The sequence below is a fragment of the Chiloscyllium punctatum genome, chromosome 5 (genome assembly GCF_047496795.1).
Source record: "Chiloscyllium punctatum isolate Juve2018m chromosome 5, sChiPun1.3, whole genome shotgun sequence".
Taxonomy (NCBI): domain Eukaryota; kingdom Metazoa; phylum Chordata; class Chondrichthyes; order Orectolobiformes; family Hemiscylliidae; genus Chiloscyllium; species Chiloscyllium punctatum.
Genome location: NC_092743.1, coordinates 138,439,992 through 138,453,325, shown reverse-complemented (window position 1 = coordinate 138,453,325; position 13,334 = coordinate 138,439,992). Strand labels below are relative to the sequence as shown.

The window sequence follows — 13,334 nt, the reverse complement described above, 5'->3', positions numbered from 1 at the left end:
AAGTGACTTGACACATAAAGGTCCCAGTGATACATTGATCTGTGAAGCCCTAATTGCATGCATAAAAATGAATAATGGAGCATTTTAATGAGAGAGCTCATCTGAAGCGGCTGTATGAGGAATATCTATTTGACTAGAAAGGATTCTGTAATGATTCCTCGTTAAATTTATTATTTTGGAGAGAACATACCAATTTACTGAGGCTGTAGCAATTTGGAAATACTTCTATCGTGCAGTTAAATTATAAACATCAAAGTAGAAAAGATATTCATAATTTTGAGTGGTATATGATTTCAAAACTTTTAGTCAATATATGCCAAAAATTGACTGACATAAGTAAAAGAAAACTGCATTTTGTGAAATTAGCTCAGCTTTAAAAAAACTGCATGCTGGAGTGTTCAATAATCAGGTGTAGTGTTTGGTTTGATTATTGTATTGTAATCCAAAAGCTGAGAATGTTGGAAATCTGAAACAAAGCCAGGAAATGGTGACAAAACTCAGTAGGTCTTCCAGCATCTTTATTTTAGTAAGTTTGAGGCCTGGATTAATGATTTGGAAATGTACGTTCAAACTCCAGGTAAAATTGCATTCTGTTCACGAAATAAATCTGGAATAGAATGGTAGCATCAGTAATATTGACCATGAAGCAACCAAAATGTGGCAAAAACTCATCTGAACTGGAAGTATATTGTCATCCCTCCATTGTCCCAGGATAAGAATCCTGACCCCTTCCCTCTGTATGTTCTTGAGGTGGATTTCAGTTCTTGAAGAACTCACTATCAGTTTATTCATGCCAACTGAAGATGGGCAATAAAAGCTGGCTCTGAACAGCATCCACTTGTTAACAATTATGAATTTCATAAATTTGGTGCCCCAGGAATTGTTTTCCAAATGTCAAGGTCATTATAACAAGCAGTTTTAGTTAGCAGCCTAGAGACACACAATGTCACCAGAAATGAGTTTGCTCATCAAATTGTAATGCTGACCCCAAACGGATTTGACTTGCATTAATAATCTGGAGGAGAGGATCGAAGATTGGGTAGTCAACTGTTAATGGGTTAGGTCGAGGGCATAGGTTTAGGGTGAGAGGGGAAAGATATAAAAGAGACCTAAGGGGCATCTTTTTCACTCAGAGGGTGGTATATGTATGGAATGAGCTTCCAGAAGAAGTGGTGGAGGCTGGTACAATTGCAACATTTAAAAGGCATCTGGATGGGTATAGGAATAGGAAGGGTTTGGAGGGATATGGGCCGGGTGCTGGCAGGTGGGACTAGATTGGGTTGGAATATCTGGTTGGCATGGATGAGTTGGACCGAAGGGTCTGTTTCCATGCTATACATCTCTATGACTCTATGACTCTAAATCACCTACTTCGCCTGGATTTAAAGTCTAACAGGAGTTGTGGTTGTGTAGGCTAACCCCCATGATAAAATAGATGTTGGTCAATTAGACATGCTGTCAATTTTCTGTTCTTATCTCTCTGACACCCACACCCAAAAACACACACACATGCACACACAAAAGCACTCACCCAAAAAAACACACACAGACAAACCTACACAAAAATACATGCACACACATACATGTTCACACACAAAATAACCCTTTAATGTAAATTAAAATATAAGCTTTCGTATTTCAGTTTGTTTCTGGGGAAAACAAAAATTTGCTGTATTACTTTCTTCAGTGAAAATTCTTAATCACTCTGAACTGAATGTTTTGTTTTTCATTTTATAGTCTCCTATCATCAATAACACATCCGTCTACATCAGAGACCAAGGTGAATGAGGCCCTGATAACGGGAGACAATATTACTGACAAGGCAGAACGGAACAACAAAAAAGTTTGCTTTGTAGTAACCGGAGAGGACCAGGAAGATTCTGGGCATGATACAATAAGCAACCGGGATTCTTACAGGTATAATATACCTTCGATTACTATTCAATGTAATTATACTCAGTATTCAGTTTAAAATAAGTGTTACAGAAGTTGAGCTTATAATCTTCCTTAAGAGTGTTTATTTTGCTCCTGTTTAAGTTTAAGTTGTGCCTGTTGCTGTATGTTATGTACTGATTTGTTTAATTATATTGAGCTCTCAATCTGTTTGGTTTTTCTGGGGATATTCTCTGTCACTTACTGTCTTTGGCAACTAACACCGCTTTTGACTGAGAACAGAGCAATATTGTGGATGCATTGCAAGTGGCTTACCTTAGTCTTAAACTCTGACATGGTGTTGCTGATGCCTTGTGAACTGCTAAGAGTCCCAGACGCTGCACACACTTTTCCACTCAACTCCCTGTTAACAGTACTACACTCTGTGACCTGTAGCAGGAGTTGGGGTGTGGTGATTATCTAACACCATGGAGACCTCCTGTCATTTCTCCTTCTGTCACCAGCGCACTAAACCTGGATCTTGTTTTGCTATCCTTCATTTCTCAGTTACCCCATTGCCAACTATTATTTCAGCCAATTAAATGGCTTCTAACTGGCTCTCACTTACAAATAGGTGAAAGTGAGGACTGTGGATGCTGGAGATTAGAGTCGAGGGTGTGGTGCTGGAAAAGCACAGCAGTTCAGGCAGCGACGGAGGAGCAGGAGAATCGACGTTTCAGGCAAAAGACCTTCATCAGGATTCCTGCTGTGCTTTTCCAGCCCCACACTCTCAACTCTCACTTACAAGTCTCAGAAATATCGACCTATTATTCTGTGGACAGTTCATCATGCAGCGTTCTATATTTTAGAACTTTAATGGCAGTAGATCATACTTAGAAGTCAGAAATATGAATGGGGGTATGCCCGCATGCTCTAAAATATTGGAAAATCAAAAGAAACTTAAAATCATGAGAACATAGATAAGGTGAACAGCCAAGATCCTTTCCCAAGGCAGCCCAAAACTAGGGGGATAGGTTTTATGTGAGAGGGCAAAGCTTTAAGAGAGACCTGAGGGGCAACGTTTTTACAGAGGGTGGTGCATGTCTGGAATGAGATGCCAGAGAATATGGTAGATGCAAGTGCAGTTACAACATTTAACAGATATTTGGACAGATGCATGGATAGGAAAGCTTTAGAGGGATATAGGCCAAATGGAGACAAGTGGGACTAGTTTAGTTTGGGAATGCTGGTTGGCTTGGACAAGTTGGACCGACGGGCCTGTTTCTGTGCTGGACAACTGCGTGACTTCTATAAACATTGAAGAGAAAGTGCCGGCTGGAGATCAGAGTCGAGAGTGTGGTGCTAGAAAAGCACAGCCGGTCAGGCAGCATCCGAGGGGCAGGACGTTTCAAGTATAAGCCCGACTTCACAACCACCTGATGAAGGAGCAGCGCTCTGAAAGGTCGTGCTTCCAAATCAACCTCATGGACTATAACCTGGTGTTGTGTGATTTTTAACTTTGTCCACCCCGGTCCAACATCGGCATCTCCGATTCATCAGGAATGTTCATCACATTATGCTTGAAATGACAATTTTCCTGTTGCTCAGATGCTGCCTGACCGGCTGTGCTTTTCCAGCACCACACTTTTTGACTCCATAAACATTTGGCTAATTCTATAGCAACAGCAAATTGGAGCGCTTTGTTATGATTAGATTTAGATTAGATTACTTACAGTGTGGAAACAGGCCCTTCGGCCCAACAAGTCCACACCGCCCCGCCGAAGCGCAACCCACCCATACCCCTACATCTACCCCTTACCTAACACTATGGGCAATTTAGTATGGCCAATTCACCTGACCTGCACATCTTTGGACTGTGGGAGGAAACCGGAGCACCCGGAGGAAACCCACGCAGACACTGGGAGAACGTGCAAACTCCACACAGTCAGTCACCTGAGGCGGGAATTGAACCTGGGTCTCTGGCGCTGTGAGGCAGCAGTGCTAACCACTGTGCCACCGTGCCGCCCATATAATCCATTTATAATTTTTAGTTGGTAAAGCTCAGTTAATACATCAATCTTAGTTTCTTTCTGCTAAGTATAGGTAAGCATTTAATCATAGAATCATACGGGAGCACAGGAAAATGTCCATCAGTCCGTTGAGGTTGTGCCAGCCAATAATCCCCAAACTATTCTAATCCGATTTTCCAGCATTTGGCCCATAGCCTTATAACCTTTACAGCCACAAGTGCACATCTAAATCCTTCTTCAATATGATGAGGGTTTCTGCAACTACCACTCTTGCAGGCAGGGAGTTCCAGATTCCTGGCCCCTCTGGGTGAAAAGATTTTTCGGCGGGTCGGTGTGGACTTGTTGGGCCAAAGGGCCTGTTTCCACACTGCCAGGAAACTAATCTCCTCGAAACCATCTGCCCCTCGCTTTAAATCTATTCCCCTGGTTGTTGATCCCTGCGCCAAGGGGAAAGATTTCTCCCTCTCTAACTTATCTAACCCAATCATAATTTTATACATCTCAAACATGTGCCCCCTCAGTCTCCTCGGCTCCAAGGAAAACAAGACCTGTTTGCCCAACGTCTCTTCATGACTGGACCTCTCCAACCCTGCGAACATGCTGGTCAATCTCGTCTGCACCCTCTCCAGTACTATCACATCACTTCTCAAATGTGGATTCCAAAAGTATAAATATTACTCTCACTGTGACCTAACTAACATTTTACGCGGGTCTAGCATTATGTATCTGCTCTTAAACTCCAAGCCTTGGCTAGTAAGGGCAAATATCCTATATCCTCACAGCTCATGAATTCCATTTGCCACTGATCAGCTCATTACTTTTAATAGTTTAACGCATGTCTAAAATTGCACTAAGGAGCGTGGTGTGAATGTATTCGGTGTTTATATCTGAATTTTACCTGTACTGCAGCATTTGAGAATTGAGTGTTGATTATATCATAGGAGAACTAACTTGGAATTGGATGTCATTGACTGACAATGACAGCAGTACTTAAATCTTGCTCAAAGCACCGCAGTGATTACACTGACACTTCAGATTATTCTCCTTGTTGTGTTTCATCTTGTGCTTTTGATGCTGCTAACAGTGCTCAAAAGAACATGGGGCAGAGAGCAAAAAAGAGTACAAGACAATTGATACATTCTGAATTGTGGTTTGGAGATGCGGGTGTTGGACTCGGGTGGACAAAGTTAAAAGTCACACAACACCAGGTTATAGTCCAACGGGTTTAATTGGAAGCACCAGCTTTCGGAGCGCTGCTCCTTCATCAGGTGGTTGTGGAGTGTAAGATCGTAGGACACAGAATTTTACAGTGTTATGTGACTGAAATTATATATTGAAAAAGACCTGGATTGTTTGTTCAGTCTCTCATCTTTTAAAATGACCATGTTGGTTTCAATTCTTTCATATGTAAATCCCAGAACTTATTCAAAGGTTACGTTCTCAAGTGAACTTTGACAATAGGTGCCATGTCGGCCCAGATAATGCACTGAAGGTGGGAGGTGCCCTGTGTAAGGCTTCTGTACCCCAATGTTCAGACTGATTGTGGGCGGCACGGTGGCACAGTGGTTAGCACTGCTGCCTCACACCGCCAGAGACCTGGGTTCAATTCCCGCCTCAGGCGACTGACTGTGTGGAGTTTGCACGTTCTCCCCGTGTCTGCGTGGGTTTCCTCCGGGTGCTCCGGTTTCCTCCCACAGTCCAAAGATGTGCAGGTCAGGTGAATTGACCACGCTAAATTGCCCGTAGTGTTAGGTAAGGGGTAGATGTAGGGGTATGGGTGGGTCGCGCTTCGGTGGGGCGGAGTGGACTTGTTGGGCCGAAGGGCCTGTTTCCACACTGTAAGTAATCTAATCTAATCTAATCTAATCTGATTCTATTTCTATAAAAATGGATTTCCAGAATCATGCAGTTTTTCTGCAAATACAAATTCGTGTGTGTGTCTGTGTGTCTGTGTGTGTGTGTGTGTGTGGTGCAGTCGGGTCATCTGTCGTGTGACATGAACCCGAGGGCATGGTTGAGGCCCTCCCTATGGGTGCCAAACTTAGCTATCAGCCTCTGCTCGGCCACTTTGCATTGTTGCCTGTCCCGAAGTCCGCCTTGGAGGATGGTCACCCAAAGGTCCGAGGTCGAATATTCTGGATGGCTGATGGCTGATGTGTTCTCCGGCTGGGAGGGACCACTCCTGTCTGTTAATTGTTGACCAGACTGCACTACGCACGCACACGAGCACACATACACACACTCCTACAGAGCCATATGTTGACACAGACCCTCTCTCATACACAAACTCTCTCTCATATGCTCACACATACACTCTCACACTCAGACACACACACATACACATACACACCCTCCCATATATACCCATATACCCCCTCCCACCCCACCCCCCCATACATACACCCACATGCAAACAATCATATATAAGTATGTGGGGGTTGGGGCATAGAAGCCTCACACAGGGCACCTCACACTTTCAATGCATTATCAAGTCCGACATGGCACCTAGTTTTAAAGTTCACTTGAGAATGTAACTTTAAAAAGTTCTGGGATTTACGTATGAAAGAATTGAAACCAACATGGTCATTTTAAAAGATGAGAGACTTAACAAATAATCCAGGTCTTTTTTCAATATATAAGTTCTGTTACATCACACTGTAAACTTTTGCTATAAATTCTGTGTCGTATGATCTTATACTCCACAACCACCTGATGAAGGAGCAGCGCTCCAAAAGCTAGCGCTTCCAAATAAACCTGTTGAACTATAACCTGGTGTTGTGTGATATATTCTTTGATTGATTGTTATGGAGAGTACTCACTGATTCCACCATGTCACACATTTTGATTGTTTTTTTACAATTTACGTTTTAACGATAAGAGACAGCATCAAGAGATAAAGGATTTTTTAAGATTATGGCATTGGTCAAAACAATTAGTGTTAACATTCTGGAAATGGCAATAATCATGAAAATAAATACAGATTGCAGAAATATGCTGCAATATAAATATCAGATAAAAGTTTCCATAATCTTACCAGCTCATTGGGCTGCTCTTTCATTAGAGAGAACTGACAGGTGTTTGTTTAACCTGAGGGTCACCATGCCTCAGGGTAAGGGGAGAGATTGAGGAGGAGAGGTTTTCATAGTGACCTCAGCTAGTGTGGGAGTTGAACTCATGCAGTTGGTGACACTGAACTGAAAAATATGCTGTCAAGCGCCAAGTTAACTGAACCCCTTTAGAAAATTCTCTCAAGTGATGTTCAGGAAATGATTGCAATTTGTGATAACAGTCTGCCACAGTCTTTATGAGACATCATTTATCAGTGTTGTTTGCAACCCCATCAGCACATATCCCCAGCTCTGCAAACTTACTGCAGACACATTACATGTCAAAGTGTACATAGTTAAATTGTACAGTTGATATTATCCAGCTGGAGATGGTTCAGAAGAGATTTACCAGGATGTTGCTGGGATTGGAGGGATTGAGTTATGGGGAGAGGCTGGGACTTTTTTCACTGGAAAATAGGAAATTTATAAACTCATGAGGGGCATAGATAAGGTGAAAGGTAGGTGTCTTTTTCCTAGGGTGGGGGATTTCAAGACTAGGGGCATATTTTTAAGGTGAGAGGAGAAAGATTTATAAAAGACGTGAGGGGAAAGATTTTTTACAGTGAGTGGCTCGTGTGTGAAATGATCTTCCTGAGGAAACGGTGGATGTGAGTACAGTTCCAACCTTTAAAAGGCATTTAGATAAGTACTTGAATAAAAAATGCTTGGAGGGATATGGGCAAAGGATGGGCGGCTGGGAATAGTCTAATTTGGGATTAGAATGTGCATGAATTGGTTGGATTGAAGGGTCTGTTTCAGTGCTGTATGAGTTTATGACTCTTCATGATTTTGTGAAAGCAAGGAGCTTAACAAGTTTGTGTTTCTCCCTAGTGACTGTAACAGTAATAGGAACTCCATTGCTTCCTTTACAAGTATCTGCAGCAGCCACTGTGACTCCTATGTACACAGTGATGAGATGGACTCTGGTAAGATCCATATAACTTTGTGTGTGTGTGTGTGTGTGTGTGCATGCATACATGTGTTGCAGACCATGGGTAGTGAATTTTAATTTGATTTTTGTCCTACATTTGTCATTGCCTTTTTAAAATTTCTTTAAAGATTCTAAATATTTACTTTGCCTTGTGTACCTTAAATTGTGCACCTTTTACTTTTATATTTTCAAGTCCCTTTATAGTGGGCTGCAGATGATAAAGATAAAAATGTGTAAAGACAATTTTGAATAAAACAAATACAGCCATGGCAATCCAAACATGAAACTTAGGAATCAGAATCAAAATTTTAAAAATGCTAAATGACTAAGAAAGATTTTCATTTAAATCATGCTTAATGCATCAATTGATAAAAGCAAGAATATGACTCTGTAGGAACTGCAGCAATGAGATTGCAACCCTCCCGTCTTCCATTCAACTTTACTTCAGTAAGCTCATATTGAGATAAAGCTAAAATTAAATACCTTTACATTTTTAGCTGGCAAAAGTAGAAAATATTCAGACAAATATATATTGTGATGAGGTAGCTGTATTGAGTTGTATACACATTGTTTCATGACATTGTTGTAAAATTGAGAGTAGTTTTTGGCCTTGTATCTAAGGAAGGATGTGCTGGTATAGGAGGGGATCCTGAGGATCACAGGAATAATCCTGGGGATGAAGGGGTTGTCATATGAACAGTGGTTGAGGACTCTGCCTCTGTACTTGAGCACGGGTTTCTGGATAGAGTGGGTATGGAGAAAATGTTTATAATTGTTGGAGAGACTAGGACCTAAGGGCACATTCTGAGTGAACGGACAGCCCTTTTGAACTGAGATGAGGAGGAATATCTTCAACCTGAGAGTGGTGTATCTGTGGAACACATTGTTGCAGGGGGCTGTGGAGGCCAAGTCATTGAATATATTGAAGACAGAGATGGGTAGGTTCTTGATTAGTAAGGAGATCAAGAAAGAGTTATAGGAAAAGGCAGGAGAATGGAGTTGGGAATGTATCACCATGATCGAACAGTGGAGCAGACTCGATGGGCCAAATGGCCTAATTCTGCTCCTATATCTTATGGTCTAGCTGTCATCATCCTAGGGTTACCACTAGCCCGGTACTGAGCTGTAGCAGTTATATAAATGCCGTGGTCACTAGAATAGGTCTGAAGCTAGGAATTCTGCTGCCTCTAATTTCCTAACCCTTCGAAGATTGTCCATTGTGTAGGGGCAAAAGTCAAGAGTGTGATAGAAGATTGTACAATTGCCTGGATAAGTCCAGTTTGAACACTCAAGAAGATTGACTTTGTCTAGGATAAAGCAGTCGGATTGATTGGCATCCCATCTAACACTATCAGTGTTTAATCCTTTGACCAACTCTGCTGAGCGGCAGCACTGTGTGCCATTTACAAGTTGCACTGTAACATCTCCCTAAAGCTCCTTCACACACTCCTAACCTATGGCTTCTCCCAGTTGGAAGGTCAAGGATAGTGGATGCTTTGGAACACCACCTGCACATTCCCCTCCAAGCCACACTCCATCCTGACTTCGACTGAGGTCACCCTCTGTTACTGTGGCTCCATCAAAATCCTGGAACTCCATCTCATGCAACTCTGTGGGTGCCCCCACACCACATGGATTGCAGTGGCTCCAGGAAGCAGCGTCTCCAGCTTTTCCAGGGCAATTAGAGATGGCCAATAAATGCTGGCCCAGCCAGTGACAACCACATCCCATAAACGAACAAAAAAAAATGAAAATAAAACATCTATATCCTGAAATACGTTCAGTCATCGACATACCCATTCCATTCCCACAGCTACTCCTATTAGAATTGGAAACCTCCCTCCTTATGCAACCTCAGTAATAAAATTATTCATGTGTATTAGACCTGAAGGAACTCAATAATTGGCAGACAAAGAACATTTCTCATACTAATTGCTGTTCAGCAAAGTGAAGTTTGAAATCGGCCCTTCAGAATTACATCAGTCATTGATATCTATTGAGTTAAAGCTCAGAAGGTTAACAAAATATGATCAGGATCAGTAACAAGATAAAAATTATTCAATTTAACATGAATATTTTGAAATGGTGAATCAACAACCAGTATCTTTATTTCCTTTTGTATCTGATAGGTGATGAACTACCTTGCAATGTTCATATTTCTCATGATAAACAGGATAAACTACATGGCTGCCTAGAACATCTCTTTAGCCAGGTGAGTTTAAGTGAATCAAGTCCATCCTTGTTTGAAATTGATGGTTAATATCCTGTCCTTTACTGTCTGGTCAAAATTTACATTTTGAAAAGAGTATAATTTCAAGGACATGGTAATGCAGGGATTATTATGAGCAATTTTGGTATATTTTCATCTTCTTTCATAAGTATCTTTGCTCCGAGTTGTATTCCCATGATGAAGTTATCATTTTCAACTGAACCGCGCTCTTATTAATGAGAGAGATGACTGGTGGTGGTTTAACCTGAGGGAAGAAATTGAGAAGTTGAGTCCTTTATGGGAACTTCAGCTGGTGTAGGAATTGAACCCGTGCTGTTGGTATCACTCTGTATCACAAGCCAGCCCCTCAGCTAACTGACCCCTCCGATAAGATACTGCCGCAATTTACAATCTTTGCTGCCCATTACTACCTAGTTAATAGAAGTATCCTATTGGCTATGTGGAGCTATTCTCAGGCACTTACATGAACATTTTATTTTGCAATTTTATCAACAACAATGAAGAAATACACCAGTCAACCTTGTTCATTCCCTTTGTCCTATCTTCATGTAACTTTACGTCTCATACTTCTTCAATGCAATCTGACTTGTGGGTCTACCTTAAGATTACGTCAACTCAGCTAAGGCAGCAGCAGAATGGAGTGACATGGTGTTCTGAGACAATACTATGGTGTCAAAAGGTGTATTTTGTTCTGATTCGTTTTATGAAGAAAGGTTGAGATAGAAGTGCTGAGTCGTCTTCTCCAAAACCACTAAAGTAAGCAGCTTGTGAGGTCTTGGTTTTTTTTTCCAAAGTTGGAACAATAGAAGCAGCCTGAATGGGTGGGGTCAAGCTCCCACAGATCCAGGATTTTTAGGTTTAGCTTTCAGCAGTTGCTGGATGTGAAAGCTCTTATTCCTCTTTCTGTTACAACTAAAAGCTGGGGTTATCTTTCTGCTGCTAGAGTGGCATGTGAGACAATCTATTTTACTGAATTTTCCTTTGCCAAGGGTGTGTTTATAGGATGTTACTATATTGGAACAGTTACTTAATGGTTTATTCTTAAACGTTTTGATAGAATTACTGTTAAGCCAATTAATTTATTTTTATTTTGTCTGTTAAAGTAAAATGTGTTTTGCTTAAAGTCGACAGTTTGACCAATCAACTTGCAATGCCTTACACTTACCTTTAAAATAAAGAAAAAGTAAGGCTTTAGACCATCTTCTTGATATATTTTGAGGGGGTTTGGTCTGGTCTATACCAGCTCTTGTGGCATAAGGGAACTTGGGTTAAAATCCCACTACAGCAGCTCATGGAAATTAAATGCTATTAATAAAACTTTAGAATTGAAAATCAATCTCATGCATGGGGACCCTAAAAACTCTCATCAACAGCCATCACAAACCAATCTTGTTCACTCATGTCCTTGAGCGAACGGAAACTACTGTCCTTACTTACTCTGTGATGTTAGCTAATATCCACAATAAAACAAAACGCTGCAGACGCTGGATATGTGAAACAAAAACAGAAATTGCTGGAGAAACTCGGCAGGTCTGGCAGCATCAGTGGAGAGAGAAAGCAAGTCAATGTTTTGGGTTCAGCAACCCTTCTTCAAATTTTAATTCTTGGAGGTGTTTTTGTAAGAGATGCCTGAAGCTGAACCATGGTTCTTTGAGTGGATTTGCTGTCCCTAACGTTTCTGTAATGCTCACCTGTGGAGCTTACTACTATTAAATAGTGAACAATCAGCTGACAATAGAAGTACGACCCCTTGAGTAACAAAACTTAGTTTATTGGATCATAGTAAGATAACAGTTTACATTAGTTTAAAACTTGTTAACAAGATTAACACAAGGTGAGAGGCACTGTTACTACCTTAGTAATTGGATCTACCCTACACGCCTGTAATTGGATCTACCCTACATACCTGTAATTGGATCTACCCTACACGCCTTAATTGGATCTACCCTACACACCTGTAATTGGATCTACCCTACACGCCTGTAATTGGATCTACCTTACACGCCTGTAATTGGATCTACCCTACATGCCTGTAATTGGATCTATCCGACACGCCTGTAATTGGATCTACCCTACATGCCTGTAATTAGATCTACCCTACATACCTGTAATTGGATCTACCCTACATACCTGTAATTGGATCTACCCTACACGCCTGTAATTGGATCTACCCTACACGCCTATAATTGGATCTATCCGACACGCCTGTAATTGGATCTACCCTAGACGCCTGTAATTGGATCTACCCTACACACCTGTAATTGGATCTACCCTACACGCCTATAATTGGATCTATCCGACACGCCTGTAATTGGATCTACCCTACACGCCTGTAATTGGATCTACCCTACATGCCTGTAATTAGATCTACCCTACATACCTGTAATTGGATCTACTCTACACGCCTGTAATTAGATCTACCCTACGCACCTGTAATTAGATCTACCCTACGCACCTGTAATTGGATCTACCCTACGCGCCTGTAATTGGATCTATCTGACACGCCTGTAATTGGAACTACCCTACACACCTGTAATTGGATCTACCCTACACACCTGTAATTAGATCTACCCTACATGCCTGTAATTGGATCTATCCGACACGCCTGTAATTGGATCTACCCTACATGCCTATAATTGGATCTATCCGACACGCCTGTAATTGGATCTACCCTACACGCCTGTAATTGGATCTACCCTACACGTCTGTAATTGGATCTACCCTAGACGCCTGTAATTGGATCTACCCTAGACGCCTGTAATTGGATCTACCCTACACGCCTATAATTGGATCTATCCAACACGCCTGTAATTGGATCTACCCTACACGCCTGTAATTGGATCTACCCTACACGTCTGTAATTGGATCTACCCTACACGCCTGTAATTGGATCTATCGTACACGCCTGTAATTGGATCTACCCTACATACCTGTAATTGGATCTACTCTACACGCCTGTAATTGGATCTATCTGACACGCCTGTAATTGGAACTACCCTACACACCTGTAATTGGATCTACCCTACACACCTGTAATTGGATCTACCCTACATGCCTGTAATTGGATCTATCCGACACGCCTGTAATTGGATCTACCCTACATGCCTATAATTGGATCTATCCGACACGCCTGTAATTGGATCTACCCTAGACGCCTGTAATTG

At 41.6% G+C, this 13,334-nt stretch overlaps 1 protein-coding gene across 3 annotated transcripts in view; it reads left to right on the top strand.

The window, feature by feature from the left end:
- prex2 (phosphatidylinositol-3,4,5-trisphosphate-dependent Rac exchange factor 2) overlaps positions 1-13,334 on the top strand; it is a 339,323-nt gene that overhangs the window by 184,221 nt on the left and 141,768 nt on the right. For all 3 annotated transcript variants that reach the window (XM_072571479.1, XM_072571478.1, XM_072571480.1), the window contains exons 26-28: positions 1,738-1,917; positions 7,841-7,935; positions 10,070-10,152. In XM_072571479.1, coding sequence (XP_072427580.1) covers positions 1,738-1,917; positions 7,841-7,935; positions 10,070-10,152 — 358 coding nt within the window. The remainder of the gene's footprint in view (positions 1-1,737; positions 1,918-7,840; positions 7,936-10,069; positions 10,153-13,334) is intronic.